Source organism: Uranotaenia lowii, chromosome 1 (assembly GCF_029784155.1).
Source record: "Uranotaenia lowii strain MFRU-FL chromosome 1, ASM2978415v1, whole genome shotgun sequence".
NCBI classification, from domain to species: domain Eukaryota; kingdom Metazoa; phylum Arthropoda; class Insecta; order Diptera; family Culicidae; genus Uranotaenia; species Uranotaenia lowii.
The window spans coordinates 14108383-14122691 of NC_073691.1; the positions used below are offsets into that span (position 1 = coordinate 14108383).

At 38.3% G+C, this 14309-nt stretch overlaps 2 protein-coding genes across 4 annotated transcripts in view; one reads left to right on the forward strand and one right to left on the reverse strand.

Annotated features, from left to right (window-relative positions):
• LOC129738043 (uncharacterized protein K02A2.6-like) overlaps positions 1-14309 on the reverse strand; it is an 89830-nt gene that overhangs the window by 68480 nt on the left and 7041 nt on the right. Inside the window, exon 2 of one of the 2 annotated variants that reach the window (XR_008735486.1) lies at positions 7222-8093. The exons of the other annotated variant lie outside the window; for it this stretch is intronic. The gene's annotated coding sequence lies outside the window, so the exon portion shown is untranslated. Of the gene's footprint in view, positions 1-7221; positions 8094-14309 lie in introns of those variants that run through there. 2 annotated transcript variants of the gene reach the window in all.
• Positions 1-14309, forward strand: part of LOC129738044 (chloride intracellular channel exc-4) — a 77941-nt gene that overhangs the window by 54298 nt on the left and 9334 nt on the right. The window contains exons 2-6 of one of the 2 annotated variants that reach the window (XM_055729220.1): positions 1422-1523; positions 12613-12777; positions 12865-13107; positions 13180-13290; positions 13693-13710. In XM_055729220.1, the coding sequence (XP_055585195.1) occupies positions 1422-1523; positions 12613-12777; positions 12865-13107; positions 13180-13290; positions 13693-13710 (639 nt within the window). The remainder of the gene's footprint in view (positions 1-1421; positions 1524-12612; positions 12778-12864; positions 13108-13179; positions 13291-13692; positions 13711-14309) is intronic. The other variant, XM_055729221.1, reaches the window with a different exon arrangement.

Here is a 14309-nt window from a genome sequence, read left to right on the forward strand (position 1 = left end):
AAAACGCTCTTTGAATGACAAGACGGAGACATCAATTTTTCAATAGTTTGTCAAGCCGCATATGTAAGTGTGGCATACATTCCTCGCCGTTCGTGAACACTGACACCTGACAGTATAAATACAGTTGTTTACGTCCGAGGAGAGTGCCTGAATTGTCGTCTGCTCCTCATGATCTGCAAACACGATCAACCTGTACTGTTTTGGCCTAATTTTCCATCAGTTCACTACTTAAAGAAAACGATGGCTTGGTACCAATCCTACTAAGTCCAGATCGTACCGAATGCAAATGAAAAAAAAATTGGATTTGCTCCTTAATTCTGTTTGAACTGTTCATTTCTAATTTAAGGGTGCCTGATTGGGATAGCGCGCGGAGCCCTTCCAAATAAACGAAATTCAAATCAAAATCATTTCAAATCGTGCTTAGACATGTTGGGACTCTCTATTCTTTTTGTGCTGTGAACACTCTCTCATGCGCATTCGAGCTACATTTTGATGAATTTTCAAACCATTCGCATTAGATTATTGCTCCAATCGCGTGTACGCGTCAGCATTATTCCCACCTCCAGGAAAGGCGACATAAATTGCACAAGACGCGGTATTGCGCGGGCGTCTGCTCTGCTGTGCTTCGGGCCGGGTATCTTATCTTATCGGTTCCCGGTGGGTTTGATGGGCAACAAAACCTCTTGAACCACACCGCAGCAGTTGCAGCCGACTGTAGCCCCGCTCTACTTTTTCCCTGAATCCTCTTGAAATAGTATCAAATAGCTTAAAAAATGGAGGTGTGGGTGCGTGTGTGAATTTTTTTCCTATTATTTTTGTATGTTTCTCCAATCGAGATAAAAATGTGTCAAGCGACATTCCAGCAATCGAGCCATCTCAGACAACATCTGGCCTGGCCGCTCACCCTCCAGGAATTTGCCGGATTGCTTCAGTGGTGGTTCAAAGTTTTGTTGGGCGGCGCCCGCGTCTCCATCACACCCACAAGTGATGATAATTAGATCATCATCGAAACAACTCCCAACACGATACTTCAGATTGGACTCTCGCCTGGTGGGATCCCAATATGTATTGTTAAAGGGACAAAATGGCCGAGAATGATGACGACGAGCTCATGTATGTTTAAAAAGCAATTAGCAATTAACTTGAACGATCTTTCTTGCTGTTCGCTGGGTGTTGTCGTCGTGAGCTCATATTGTCAGATGACGATGATGGTATTTGCTAAATATTTTTCCAAATGGATGGTGTGGTGCGAATAACTTGACATGACACTTTTGATGGATTGATAACATCACTCTTAGCTTCCTTATTTTCCGTGATCACGGTGAGCATGTGGGTGGGGGGGAATTTTTTTCGAAATTTATATCAAACAGATTTTTGTATTTTTCGTTGTCAAATGCTAATTTTATTTTTTTTTCTTTTAGGCTTCCACCATCGATGGCAGACGAAAGGGCGCGTGTCTGTTTTGTCAGGAATACTTCATGGATCTGTACCTGCTAGCAGAGCTGAAAACCATCAGTCTCAAAGTAAGTTTGACATCTGGAATTTCTTTAGACATTTCAAACAATTTTCAATAGCTTCTGTAAATATTTTCGAGGTAAATAAATCAAAACTAAAATAAAGTTATAAAGAAGGTCAATTGAAAAAAAAATTGAACCAAAGCCAATTGGTAGATGAAAATAATAATGACATAGCAAAATCTTATCTTACATCTAATTTGAATTCAATCACAAATCAGATTTTTTTTTGAAAATTCAAGTGATTTTGAAAAAGCAGTGGGGGTGGTCTCTCGAAAAATCAGGACAAATCCGGAAAAATCGGGACACTTGGTACGGCTGATTTAAGCCCCATTGACACTGTTCTGGGGTTAATGTGTTAAATTTGGCTCCTGTTTGTTGAATTACAATAAGCGTGCATTCATTTAGATTGGACAATTCGAAGGGGCCCGGACATTCGGCCGAAAGATGTTAGGCCGAAGGTCGCAAGGCCGAATGGGTTAAAAGGCCGACGGATGTTCGGCCGAATAGGACAATAGGCCGAATGGGACATAAAGCCGAAGGTTATTTGGCCGAAAGGATGTTAGACCGAATGGTCATAAGGCCGAATGGTCATCAGACCGAATGGGAGATAGGCCGAATGGTCATTAGGCCGAAAGGTTGTTATGCTGAATGGTCGTTGGGCCGAATTTATGCTAGGCCATTAAGACATATTATTGCCTTTTTGCATGTTAGGCCGATCGGTAGTTAAGCCGGATGATCGTTAGGCCGAATGGATGCAAGGCCGGATTTGGCCATTCGGCTTTGCGACCATTCGGCCTATCGTCCATTCGGCCAAACATGCAGACAAGCGTAAAAGATTTCTTATTGCCCTAGCAATTATTCATTACGATCATTCAGCCTAACGATCATTCGGCCTAACTGCCATTCGCCCCAATATGCAAACAAGCGTTAATATGTCTTATCGGCCTGGTGACGGTCTAACGATCATTCTGCCTTACGACGTTACGGCCTTACGACCATACTGCCTAATGACCATTCGGCCTAACGACCTTTCGGCCTAGCACCCTTTCGACCCTACGACCATTCGGCCAAATGACCATTCGGCCAAATGACCATTCGGCCAAATGACCATTCGGCCTAATAACTTTAGTTACTATTCGGCCTGATGACCATTCGTCTTAGTAACCATTCTGCCTAATGACCATTCGGCCTAATGACAATTCGGCCTAGCATCCTTTCGGCCTCACGAACATTCGGACTTACGACCTTTCGGCCTAATGGCCATTCGAACTAATGACCATTCGGCCTAGTAACCATTCGGCCTAATGATCATTCGGCCGAACATCCATTCGGCCTTGCGCCCTTTCGGCCTAACAGTCTTCGGCCGAATAACCTATTCGGCCTAGTTGCCTATTCGGCCAGATAACCCATTCGGCCTAACGTCCATCGGCCGAATGACCAAGCCTCAATTCTAAGGCGACCTTGAAACGGCTTGAAGTTGAAATTTTGTTTAGGAAACATGGTAAAAATTTCCCTTCAAACGATTACATAAAACGAATGGCGGCTATCATGATGAAATTTTTCAAACCGTCTTTGAAATGCTTTCTCATGCCAAATATCAGGCTTTCCCCTGATTTTCCTGTCATGTCTGAAAGATTTCGTTTACGTTTACTGTTTTATTATGAAAAATGCCCTAAAAATACTGTTTAGCAACGAAGTGATCAGTGAGAAAAATGTGGCCCCAATGCGTCTAATTCGCAAAAAATCTCGTTCCATTTTGTTTTAACTTCCGCCTTAGTCACTCCGACCGGACAGAATCCTTTTGCCAGATCTGGATTTTTCTTCATAAGAACCACCAGTTTTTCGAAATGGTAGTGGATTGTTTTTTTTTTGAAGTTGGTCATTTCTCTCTGTTTGACCTAGGAACAACTTTTTAGAAGACAACTAGTAGTTTTGGACTTAAAAAGTTAGAGTCCTTTTTTAGTTATATTTTCCCATAACATTTTTTATGGAGATATATGAGAAATCAAAAATTTAACAAAAATATTTAATACTTTTCTAGTTCACTTTACATATGTTTTTCTTCTTCGAATTTTCTTTCTAACAAGGCTTAATTAAGCCTTACTACCGCTACACACATTTTTATGATTGTTACATAACGGAACGAAAAGGAGCATCTTTCAAATGCCTTATTTTAAAAAAAATAAGATAAGGCATTTGATAGTTCGATTAACTATAGTAGTTAAGCTGATTAATTTGGTGGTGTGTTGGTTTTTTTTTCTATTTTCACAACGATACGGGGAGTGTTTTTCCTGTGTATCTATGTTTTGTAAGAGTCTTATCTATTTTTCCCGGAATGAACTTAAAATCTTTTTTCTGTTATGTTGTCAACAACTATCTTATAAAGTTATGTTTTGTATGAAAAATTTAGGATTTTTATTTGAGCTATCAGATCCAAAAGTAAATATATTAAAAGAAATTTTGTAACGTTACAAATGATGTAAAATCTTTGCTCGTTGTCGAGAAAATCACAATCTGTTATTCATTTTTATTCCGTCATTACTAATTTGTAGCTTCTAAATCATAATTTGGCCTTTTATTCCTACTGTGTTTGTGATTGGAACATTTCATCCAATTACAGTTTCAGGAGAGTCTTGAGCCAAATACCAAAAGTGGAATGAAAGTGTTCCAAGAGCAGCTTTTTAATTTTTTTTGGGTATTTCCTGATGAGTTTCTAATATTAGGAGCCAAGCCTTGCCAAAGTTGCCAGTTTTCAATTAATTTATAGTGGTTCGTTAATGACCAACGCTGTAACATTCTATATACACTGAGGTTTTTTTTACGCGGTTTTTTTACACGGTTTTTTTACGCGGATTTTCGAATTAACGCGGTTTTTTTACGCGGATTTTCGAATTAACGCGGTTTTTCAGAGAAAATATTCTAAGACTTTTTCAAAGGAAAACACTTAGAATCTTTTTGTAGTTGGGATAATCTTAGCTCTGAGACTAAGAACGTGATACATGAGATCTGTGACCTGAGACTTGAGACTTGAGACCTGAGACCTGAGACATGACACCTGAAATATGAGACTCGAGATCTGAGACACGAGACATGAGACATGAGACCTGAGACTTGAGACCTGAGACATGAGACATGAGACATGAGACATAAGACCTAAGACATGAGACCTGAGACCTGAGACATGAGACCTAAGACATGAGACCTGAGACCTGAGACATGGAACATGAGTCCTGAGACAGGAGGCCTGAGACATGAGACATGAGACATGAGACATGAGACATGAGACCTGAGACCTGAGACCTGAGACATGGAACATGAGTCCTGAGACAGGAGGCCTGAGACATGAGACCTAAGACCTAAGACATGGAACATGAGACCTGAGACATGAGACATGAGATACACTGTCAAATAAGGCTCACTATATTCTACTATTCTATTAATCTAATTGATTTTGTTTTTTTACCTTAAAAATAAACTATCATTGTACGCAAATTTGTAAATAATCATTGTTCTTACGTGTTTTTTTTAGTTACGTGCTTTTTTGCGCGATTTTTTTTAATTAAAATGGATTTTTACGTGGATTTTCGAATTTCGGGGTTTTTTTACGTGGATTTCGAATTAACGAGGTTTTTTTACGCGGATTTTCGAATTAACGCGGTTTTTTTTTACGCGGATTTTCGAATTAACGCGGTTTTTTTTTACGCGGTTTTTTTTTACGCAGGACCTCAGTGTATAACTATGTTTGAAACTTTTTACTTTTTCAAAGTCACTTAAACAGTAATATTTGACATATGGCACTATTGTAGAACTGTAGTTTTTAATTTTAATTTTATTTTTTTTCCATTGATTGTATATGAAATATATGAAAAAATCAAAGCTATCCTGAAATCCCTATAACTTTTTTCAAGTGCTTCAAAATTATTTGAAATGTTCTACAAAGTTGTTTCACACATTAAAATCTGGACGTCACAAAGTTTGTGTTGTTCCGTAGTGTTGCCAGAATTAATTACGATTTTTTATTTGAAAATTTTAACTTTTCCATTAGAAAGTTCCATACAAATTTGAAGGTCTTGGAGGGACGCCTCCGAGTTATCCGAATGAGCTTAAACTTTGCCAGTATTGTTTTGTTATTGATTGGATCAAAATTGGGGGGTGGGAGCTAGGATTCAACAAAGTTGAGAAGTAAGGTTCACCCTAAGCAACATTTTAGGTAACTTTAATGCGCATATTTTGATGAATTTTTCTCCTATCATGGCAACCGTCAAAAATAGGCCAATGAGTTTCAAGGTGGTTGAATATTCATCTTTTAGACAAAACCATCAAACAGTCGACTTATGGGGAAACCCAAAAATCCTCATCTTCCGGATTGGACGATTGGATCAGCTGGTCTAAATTTACTGCTCGGTTTCGAGTCTAAAATCGTCAGCAGATTCGTTAGCGAATGCCAATTGTTTTGGTTGCGATCTCATTCCGAGTCGTGTGTAGGTTAATTTCGGCCCGGTTTTCGTTTGTTTATTTACGTTATGATTTTTCAGTAACACGTTGTTGCTGCATCGATCGATCCCATGGAGGAAGGTTACCGGAATCAGCAGCCGGAATGATCTTCCTGTGTAAACAAAGTGCTACCCAAAACGAGTATTTTGGCAGTGAAGCTATAAATAAACTGCAATCAACATCTGGCGCGTTTGTCTGAGTCTGGTTAAGTTTGATGTTGTACACATTTTCTCTTAGAATTTGTGAGATATTTTTCAGATGGTTGATTTACTTAACGACGGAGAATGTTTGTTATTGAGTAATTTTTTTTTTAATTGGCGTGACTCGGCTTTTTTTAAACAATTTTTCAGAAAAATTTATAACAATTGTTAAAAAAAATCGTTTTTTCTCCATTTAACTTTATTTTAAGCCAGCTACTATAAATTTTTAATTGTTTTATACTGAGATGTGTGCTTGCCAAAGTTAATTGCTTTGCTGATAAGATCAAAGTTTCCGGAAATCAATCAGCTCTACTTCCAAGCTGCCAGGGAAGTAGTCCGTCGTCCGGTGGAGGAGAAAATGACCTTTGTTGTGTCGTCTTCGCCGCCGGTGCGTGCTGTATCGATAAATTACGTTTATTTTTCCGCTCCGCTAGATCGACCGTCCAGCCAGCGGAAGATCAAAGAGTGGCGTTTGCTTGCCGATTGAGAAGAAGTGTGGGGCATGTACAATGTGAGCTGATCCGCAACGATAGTGGTGGCGGCATTGATCGAATTTTCTACTGCCTTGGTGAAAAGACATAAAAAAACGGACAAGTCTGAATGCGCTTTTTCACTGGAGCAAACAAGGTTAAGAGATCACTTGCTTTTTTTTCATTCTAAGTCATATGTTCTGTAGTTCTGTAAAGCGAATTTGAAAATTTGAAGTTTTAAATTTTTATTTCTGTTTGGATTTTTGAATGCTTAAAAATTTTTGATCAGACTTTTGTTCAGATATATAACTTGATTTTCAATTTTCTTACACAGAGTGATTGGATCGAATAACAAACAAACAATATGCGATTATTTATGATATATAATGGTCTCTCCCATTTAATAAAAAGGGGGAGGTGCTTCACAATTTTTTTTAAATAATCGTGGGTGTTTCCTGGTGAGGTTTGATTCGTGTTTTTTTTATATTGGATGGGGACCCCTTTTCTTTGACGGGAGGGGCCTTTGTGTTAATGTATGCATTTTCACAACATTTGATGGGAATGACTTGTCAATAGATTGAATTTTCCCGATTTTTTTTTTCGTATTTTACGATTATTTTGTATGGCAGCCCTCCTTCCCTTGAGTGCGTTGAGTTACTCAAAAAACTACTCCATGCCAAATTTCATATCAATCGGTTTAGTGGTTTCTGAGTTCATGAAGAACAAATCTTTGAAGATTTTTAGTAAATTTCATACAACGATAAAACTCTTTAATCAAAAAACATATTTCCAGTGTTTTTTTTTAAATTGTTAAGATTGTAACATGAACTTCCAAATGCAATCAACGTTAAAATTTTCGACTTGCTCCATTTGAAGTTATTGAAGCTATTTAAGAGTCATTTTTCAACACATATTGCCGCATAACTTCAAAATAATAACAAATTTTTTATAATCCATTTTCAACAAAAGATGCGCATTGTAATGTAATGTAAAATACTCAGAAAATAATTTTGATAAAATATCTCCATGAAAAAAAACCTTAAAAACCGATTTTAAAGGACCATCCTAACTTCATGAAAAAAAGCTGTCATACAGCTTTCAGTTCTAGAGATAGATGTTTGGTTTTTTCAACAAAGTTTCATGAATTTCATGTTCTACTACATTGTAGGCTCCTGTTTTATTACAGTTAGAAAATAATAATAATAAATTTCATTTCTGGACCACTGTGCAATGGCAAGACGACCTTCAGCTGGCTCCCGACTCGCTGACCTTCCAAGGATCCTATCAAACGACCATCCATGGCACCTGTCCGACAAAAAAGGTTCCTCGTCCTTACGTCCTTCGTTGTCCTTCCGAGCTTCGGCTCGTTGTCGTCCCCAGGGTGGCCAGCTAACCGGAAAAATTGTGAAAACCTGAAAAAATCGGGAATTGAAAATGGCACCGGGAAAACCGGAAAAAACCTGGATCTTCGAATCAAAACCGGGTAAATCTATACACAGTAAACGAAAATTACCGAGATCGGTAATTTTTTTTACCGAAATCCTAACATGTGTAAATCGTTAAACTGTTCGGTAATTTTTTCGGTAAAAAATAAACGAACATCGATAAATGAAGAATCGATTTACCGATGTTCGTTTATTTTTTACCGAAAAAATTACCGAACGGTTTAACGATTTACACATGTTAGGATTTCGGTAAAAAAATTACCGAACTCGGTAATTTTCGTTTACTGTGTACATATAAAAAGCAATTTCTGCATGTTTGTTTGTTGGTTTGTTCTCTATAGACTCAGCCATCTTAAGAGCTAGATGTCTGAATTTTGGCATGGATGCTCATTAGGACCAGGAATGATAAAAAATGTTTTCAGATTTTCGGACGACCCCTTCTGAAGGGGGTCGTCCATACAAGACAAATATTGTTTTCGCGATATTGACGTTACTTTTCGTCGGATTGTGTTGAAAATTTGAACATGAGTGTTTTGAAAGACGAGCAATCGATTTCAGGTTTCAAATGTTGTGTAAGGGGTCAGCCAAAGGGGTCGTCCATATTAACTGTTTGCCTTTGTTTTTTTTGCTATACTGAAATCATTATACATCGTTTTCAGATGAAAATTGGTAAACTATAATTTTGAGTGACGTGCAATTGATTTGAGGTATCAAATTAAGTGTAAGGGGCCGGTAAAAGGGGTAGTCCATATTAACTTTTCAATATTTTAGTGACATTGACGTTTTTATACATCGGATTGGGATGTAATTTTGCAGATATGAGTTATTAGGGACAAACAATTGATTTCACTTATCCAAATAAAAGTAAGGGGTCGGCCAAAGGGGTCGTCCATATCAACTATTCACTGTAGATGCGATATTGTCGTCATTATACATCGGATTCAGATGAAAATTGGTACACGAGAATTTTGAGGGACGAGCAATCGATTTCAAGTATTAAACTCAGACAAAGGGGGTCGTCCAGCAGTGTTCCGCTGTGACCGTAGTGCCCGTAACTGCAAAAAGTCCAGTGGAGGCGGGGTGCTACTTGCCGTTAAGTATCCGAACCCTGCCTGCTCTACTTTTTCGGCGCCTTCAAACATCATATTGGACTCCTTGAGTACAGCGACCTTGCGCCAGATTAACGGCGTGGTGAACGAATACGGTCGTACGCTGGACCTTTGCTTAGCCAATGATGGATCTCGTTTACCGATCATCAAACTCGCTCCTGCACCGCTAGTTAAAGTAGTCCCACATCACCCTGCTCTATTGGCATCACTTGAAATAACTAGGCTGAACGGCATCACGGCGAACTCTGATCGTGGAATCTGCGATCTCTTCGGCCCAAAATTTTCCAGTATATCCACGTCAGCTTCAACATCCCAGAACAGAACATTTAGCTAGTGCTGTCAGGAACGTTTCGCCATTGGGCTTTTCAATAAATGGTATTGAAATCGAGGAGACAGTCATCTCTAAAGCAGCAGCGAAGCTCAAGAAATACTTTTCTACGGGCCCGTACGGGATACCAGCTGCTTTTTTGAAAAGTTTTATGCCTGTTTTGCTGACCCCTATTTGGCTCATTTTTCAAGCTTCGCTTGATAGAACCATCTTCCCTCTACTATGGAAGGAAGCTTACATGTTCCCGGTTCATAAAAAAGGAGATAGGAGAGATATTAACAATTACCGTGGAATCTCTGCTTTATGTTCTATTGCCCAACTATTGAATTGGTGGTCTTGGATCCTTTTTTCACGTCCTGCAAAAATAACATCTCCAATGATCAGCACGGATTCATGCCCATACGCTCTACAACAAGTTACTTGCTAACGTTCACTTCTGTTGTGCATGAAAGTTTTGCTGCCAAATCTCAAACTGATGCATTCTTCATCGATCTGTCCGCTGCATTCGACAAGGTGAACCATGAGATTGCCATCGGAAAACTCGAACGCTTAGGATTCTGTGGTACGCTACTGGGTTGGTTCCGTAGTTACTTAACCGGTCGTAAATTGATTGTCCGAACGGGCGACACCTTTTCCAGACAGTTCCCAGTCACCTCTGGTGTGCCCCAAGGTAGCCATCTAGTACCGATCATTTTCCTAATTTATTTCAACGACGTGTTGTCACTCCTCGACGTCCCCAAACTTTGCTATGCCGATGACCTAAAACTATTTTACACCATAAACGACCACAACGACATAAATTTTCTGCAATGTCAATTCAACCTTTTCGCTGATTAGTGCGACATTAACTGCCTGCCATTAAACCGCAGCAAATGTGCAGTCATCAACTTTTCTCGTAAGCGGCAGCCTTTTTATTGCGGAGTACTTCCTAGGGCCTTGAGAACCCCATAGTCGGAATTAATGTTATGTTTTTAATTTTAATAAGTAATCATTTGGATCAACGTGTGATTTGTTGATAAGAAATAAATAACAAATTACAAATACTTTTGCAATTATTACTGTACAATGAATTCTGAAATGCATCTGGAAAATGCTTGGCATTCGACTTTCATACAAACTGTTCATGACATATTCCAAGTTGAAAGCGAAACGGAGTTCGTATGGGATCAGCTAGTTCCTTATAAATTATTTTTCTGTAACTTTTTAAGGGTGGTATTCAACTCTGTTAATGAGGCGTCAATATGTTCAACCGCCCCGACTCTTTACAGCGATGAATTCCACCCTTATTAAAATTAGCCCATTTTTTGAGTCTAATAACAATTCTATCTTAACTCTAATCGAAATACAGTCTTCGGATGAAATATTTTTTATAGTTTAGGCTTTAAGGAAAACCGTATTCAAAAGAAATATGCTGAAGGGAACCAATGTTATTGATGAAAAACCCATTTTTTATGTTTCTCCAGAACAAAATGTCTCAAAGTCCCATTCAAACTTCAGGCTCGTTGAGCGACTCCTTCCCTTGATCCGATCTGGCCCAAATTTGGCATGAGATCTTTTAATAGGGCTAGGATCAATTTTAGCCTGCAGCGTATATCATTTTACAGGTTTTGAATTTCCCATATAAATTTGGGGCAGTCTTATGTATACATTTGAAAAAAAAAAAAACTAAAATTAAAAGTTTAGTAAATTGGAACTTCACAAAAATTCAAATATTAGACATTTGAGATTTTTTTTAATTTTTAATTTTAAGATTTAGGAGATATTTATTTATAAATTTCAAAATTTAAAAAATGCAAAAATGTACACATTTGAATTTGAAAGAAAATAAAAGTTTAACAAATTGGAACATCGGATAAATATTTTAATTCGAAAAATGGAAAATTCCGAAATATAAAGATATGGAGATACCAAAATTCAAATAAACATTGCAAAACGGAATTAAAAATTTAAATTTTTTAAAAATTAGTTGTTTCAATTTTAGATTAAAAATAAGTCAAATATTTGAAAATTTGAAAATTTTAGGAAAATATAAAAAAACCTTAAATTTGAAAGTTTGAGAATTTTTTATTTTATAATTCCTTTATTTGAAACGGTTCGGACCTTTGAGTTTTAAAGAGCCAACATCTTTTTGCTTTTTACAATTGTTTACTTAACCTAGTTTTACAATTTTCCAAACAAAAGATAAAGTTTGAGAATTCTAAAATTTAAAATTCAAAAGTTTAAAATTTTAATATTTGATGTAATGTAAATTGAGATTTAGAATTGAAAATAGGATAGGATAATTGAGAATTGAGATTAGAACTTTGTTTTTTTTTTAAATTTGGAATTTTAGGGTTTAAGAGAATTGAGATTTGTTTCTCATTCACAAAATCACCTAAGCGATGCCGATTTAAACAGCTCACGTGCTCACACCGTTCAAGGGTACCTGCTCTATGGCAAGATTTAAGTTAACAGCGCCTCGTCTTTGGGGTGATGATCACCATTATTGTTTACTTTCCACCGAGTGACCTCCAAATCAGCCGACTTGAACGGAAAAGCTTAATATAGTTTTTTTTTTACTATTGACGCCATTCAGTCAGCCAGCCGTTTTGTATTTACTCGCTCGAATTTCACACCCCTTGCCTGTATACTACTTTCCATGAGCGCCAAGACCTACAGACTAAGCGCAGCTATCATAAATTTGCTGCATGACGCGCCGAGGAAACGTCTGTGAGCTGCTGACTGGGGTTAGGTTGGTTAAGGCTGTGATATATTTATTCAGTTGCATCATACGACTAACTATGACGGATGAGTTAGCGCCAATTGTTTTCATCCGTCGTTGTTGTTTTGATGAAAAAGCGAGGAAAAAAACAGATGCGTTGCTAATTTTGTACCGATTACCTACACCCTCTTTGGCGTAGAAATTAATTGATCTGCGAAAAATGGGAGGGGGTTCAAGGTAGTAGAAAACCTTCGTTTGTAAACTTTTTTTTTCTATCTAAAGTGTTGAGAATATTTTAACAGTTGTACTGCAACATTTATTTTTTGTCTTTTTTTTTTGTCTTCATAGGTCACAACAGTCGATATGCAGAAACCGCCACCTGATTTTCGAACCAACTTCGAAGCCACCCACCCGCCAATTCTGATCGACAACGGGCTAGCCATCCTGGAAAATGACAAAATCGAACGACACATCATGAAGTCCGTGCCCGGTGGATACAACTTGTTTGTTCAGGTTTGTTTCAAAGCTTCGGCTATCGATTTGGAGACGATCGTGGGACGATACTAATTTCTTTTTTCATGTTTGTTTTTTTTTGGCCAGGACAAAGAGGTGGCCACCCTGATCGAGAACCTGTACTCCAAGCTGAAGCTGATGCTGGTGAAGAAAGACGAGAACAAAAACAACGCCCTGCTGGCGCACCTGCGGAAGATCAATGACCATCTGGCGGCACGGGGCACCCGGTTCCTAACCGGGGACACGATGTGCTGCTTTGACTGCGAGCTGATGCCCCGTCTGCAGCACATCCGAGTGGCCGGCAAGTACTTCGTCGACTTCGAGATACCAGTGAGTGTTGAGTTTGTTCAGACCATAAGCAGTATCACACAAATTATTAACTTCCGGTGATTTACTTTTTAGAAACATCTAACAGCCCTATGGCGATATATGTACCACATGTACCAGCTGGATGCCTTCACCCAGTCGTGTCCCGCCGATCAGGACATCATCAACCACTACAAACTTCAACAGGTAAGTTGGACCACATTTCGGTGCTCAGCCAATCTTCAGCTCGTTTTTATATGAATCATATAGATTGCATAATTGAAGGCGATTTTTTTATTCAATTATGCAACCTATGAGATCAACACACGAGCCTCATGTGGACTGAATGGAATCATTCTTCCAAAAATTTTACCTGTTACTAATCAACATCAATCGGTTATTAACATATTATAATTTTTTATTTCTTTAATTTCTCATCCCATTTACACTACGGCGCGTGCTTCCCATCTAACAACATTCGATCATTGAACATAATCTCCATCATCTCGTCCGTATACGCGCGTGGGTCTCGTCTTTTGATTGACCAAACAAATCGAATCGAATCGAAACCAAAACAATTAACAAACAAACGATGCTTTTGCCCAAAAGGCAAAAGGTGACATGAAGGTATGTCCTGCAATGGAGTTATTTTGAAAATTCCAAACTGTCACTGTTGAGTTTCTTGATGTCTGACTGCTTTCTTTCTCTGGTTTTCCACTGTCTGGTGTTTGTGGTGTGTCGTCTTTGGGTCACCGTACTCTATCGAACTTTTGTGCACCTTTTTCTTTCTATGATGTAGGATACCTTATTTATATTAAAAAAACTAAAAAAGCACGTGTAACATTCTTATCAAACGATTAAGCGCCTCCTTGTTACTTAGAGACAGTTGCAAGTCGTGGCTAATCCACATCGGCCGTTTTGAGTCACATCCGGTTCCTCCTAGTGACTTTATCTGAGTTCGGAAATTCGGGTTGGTAAATAGCCGAAATGAATCAGCGGCCCAAACCTTTTTTTTTCATTTAGTTCAATGCCGTTTGACACCCGAAGTTAATTAAAGGTCGGGGCAGCACACACCGAGAAAGTACTGTTTGTTTTTTTAAAGTGAGCAATAATTTTCGTTTTTGGTTTCCTCCATCTTCGGACCGAGCTCTTCGTGTGAGTTGTTTGTTTTGACTCATTGTTCTATTTTCTTCGGTATGAACTTATGGTGGATGCCAGAGAACACA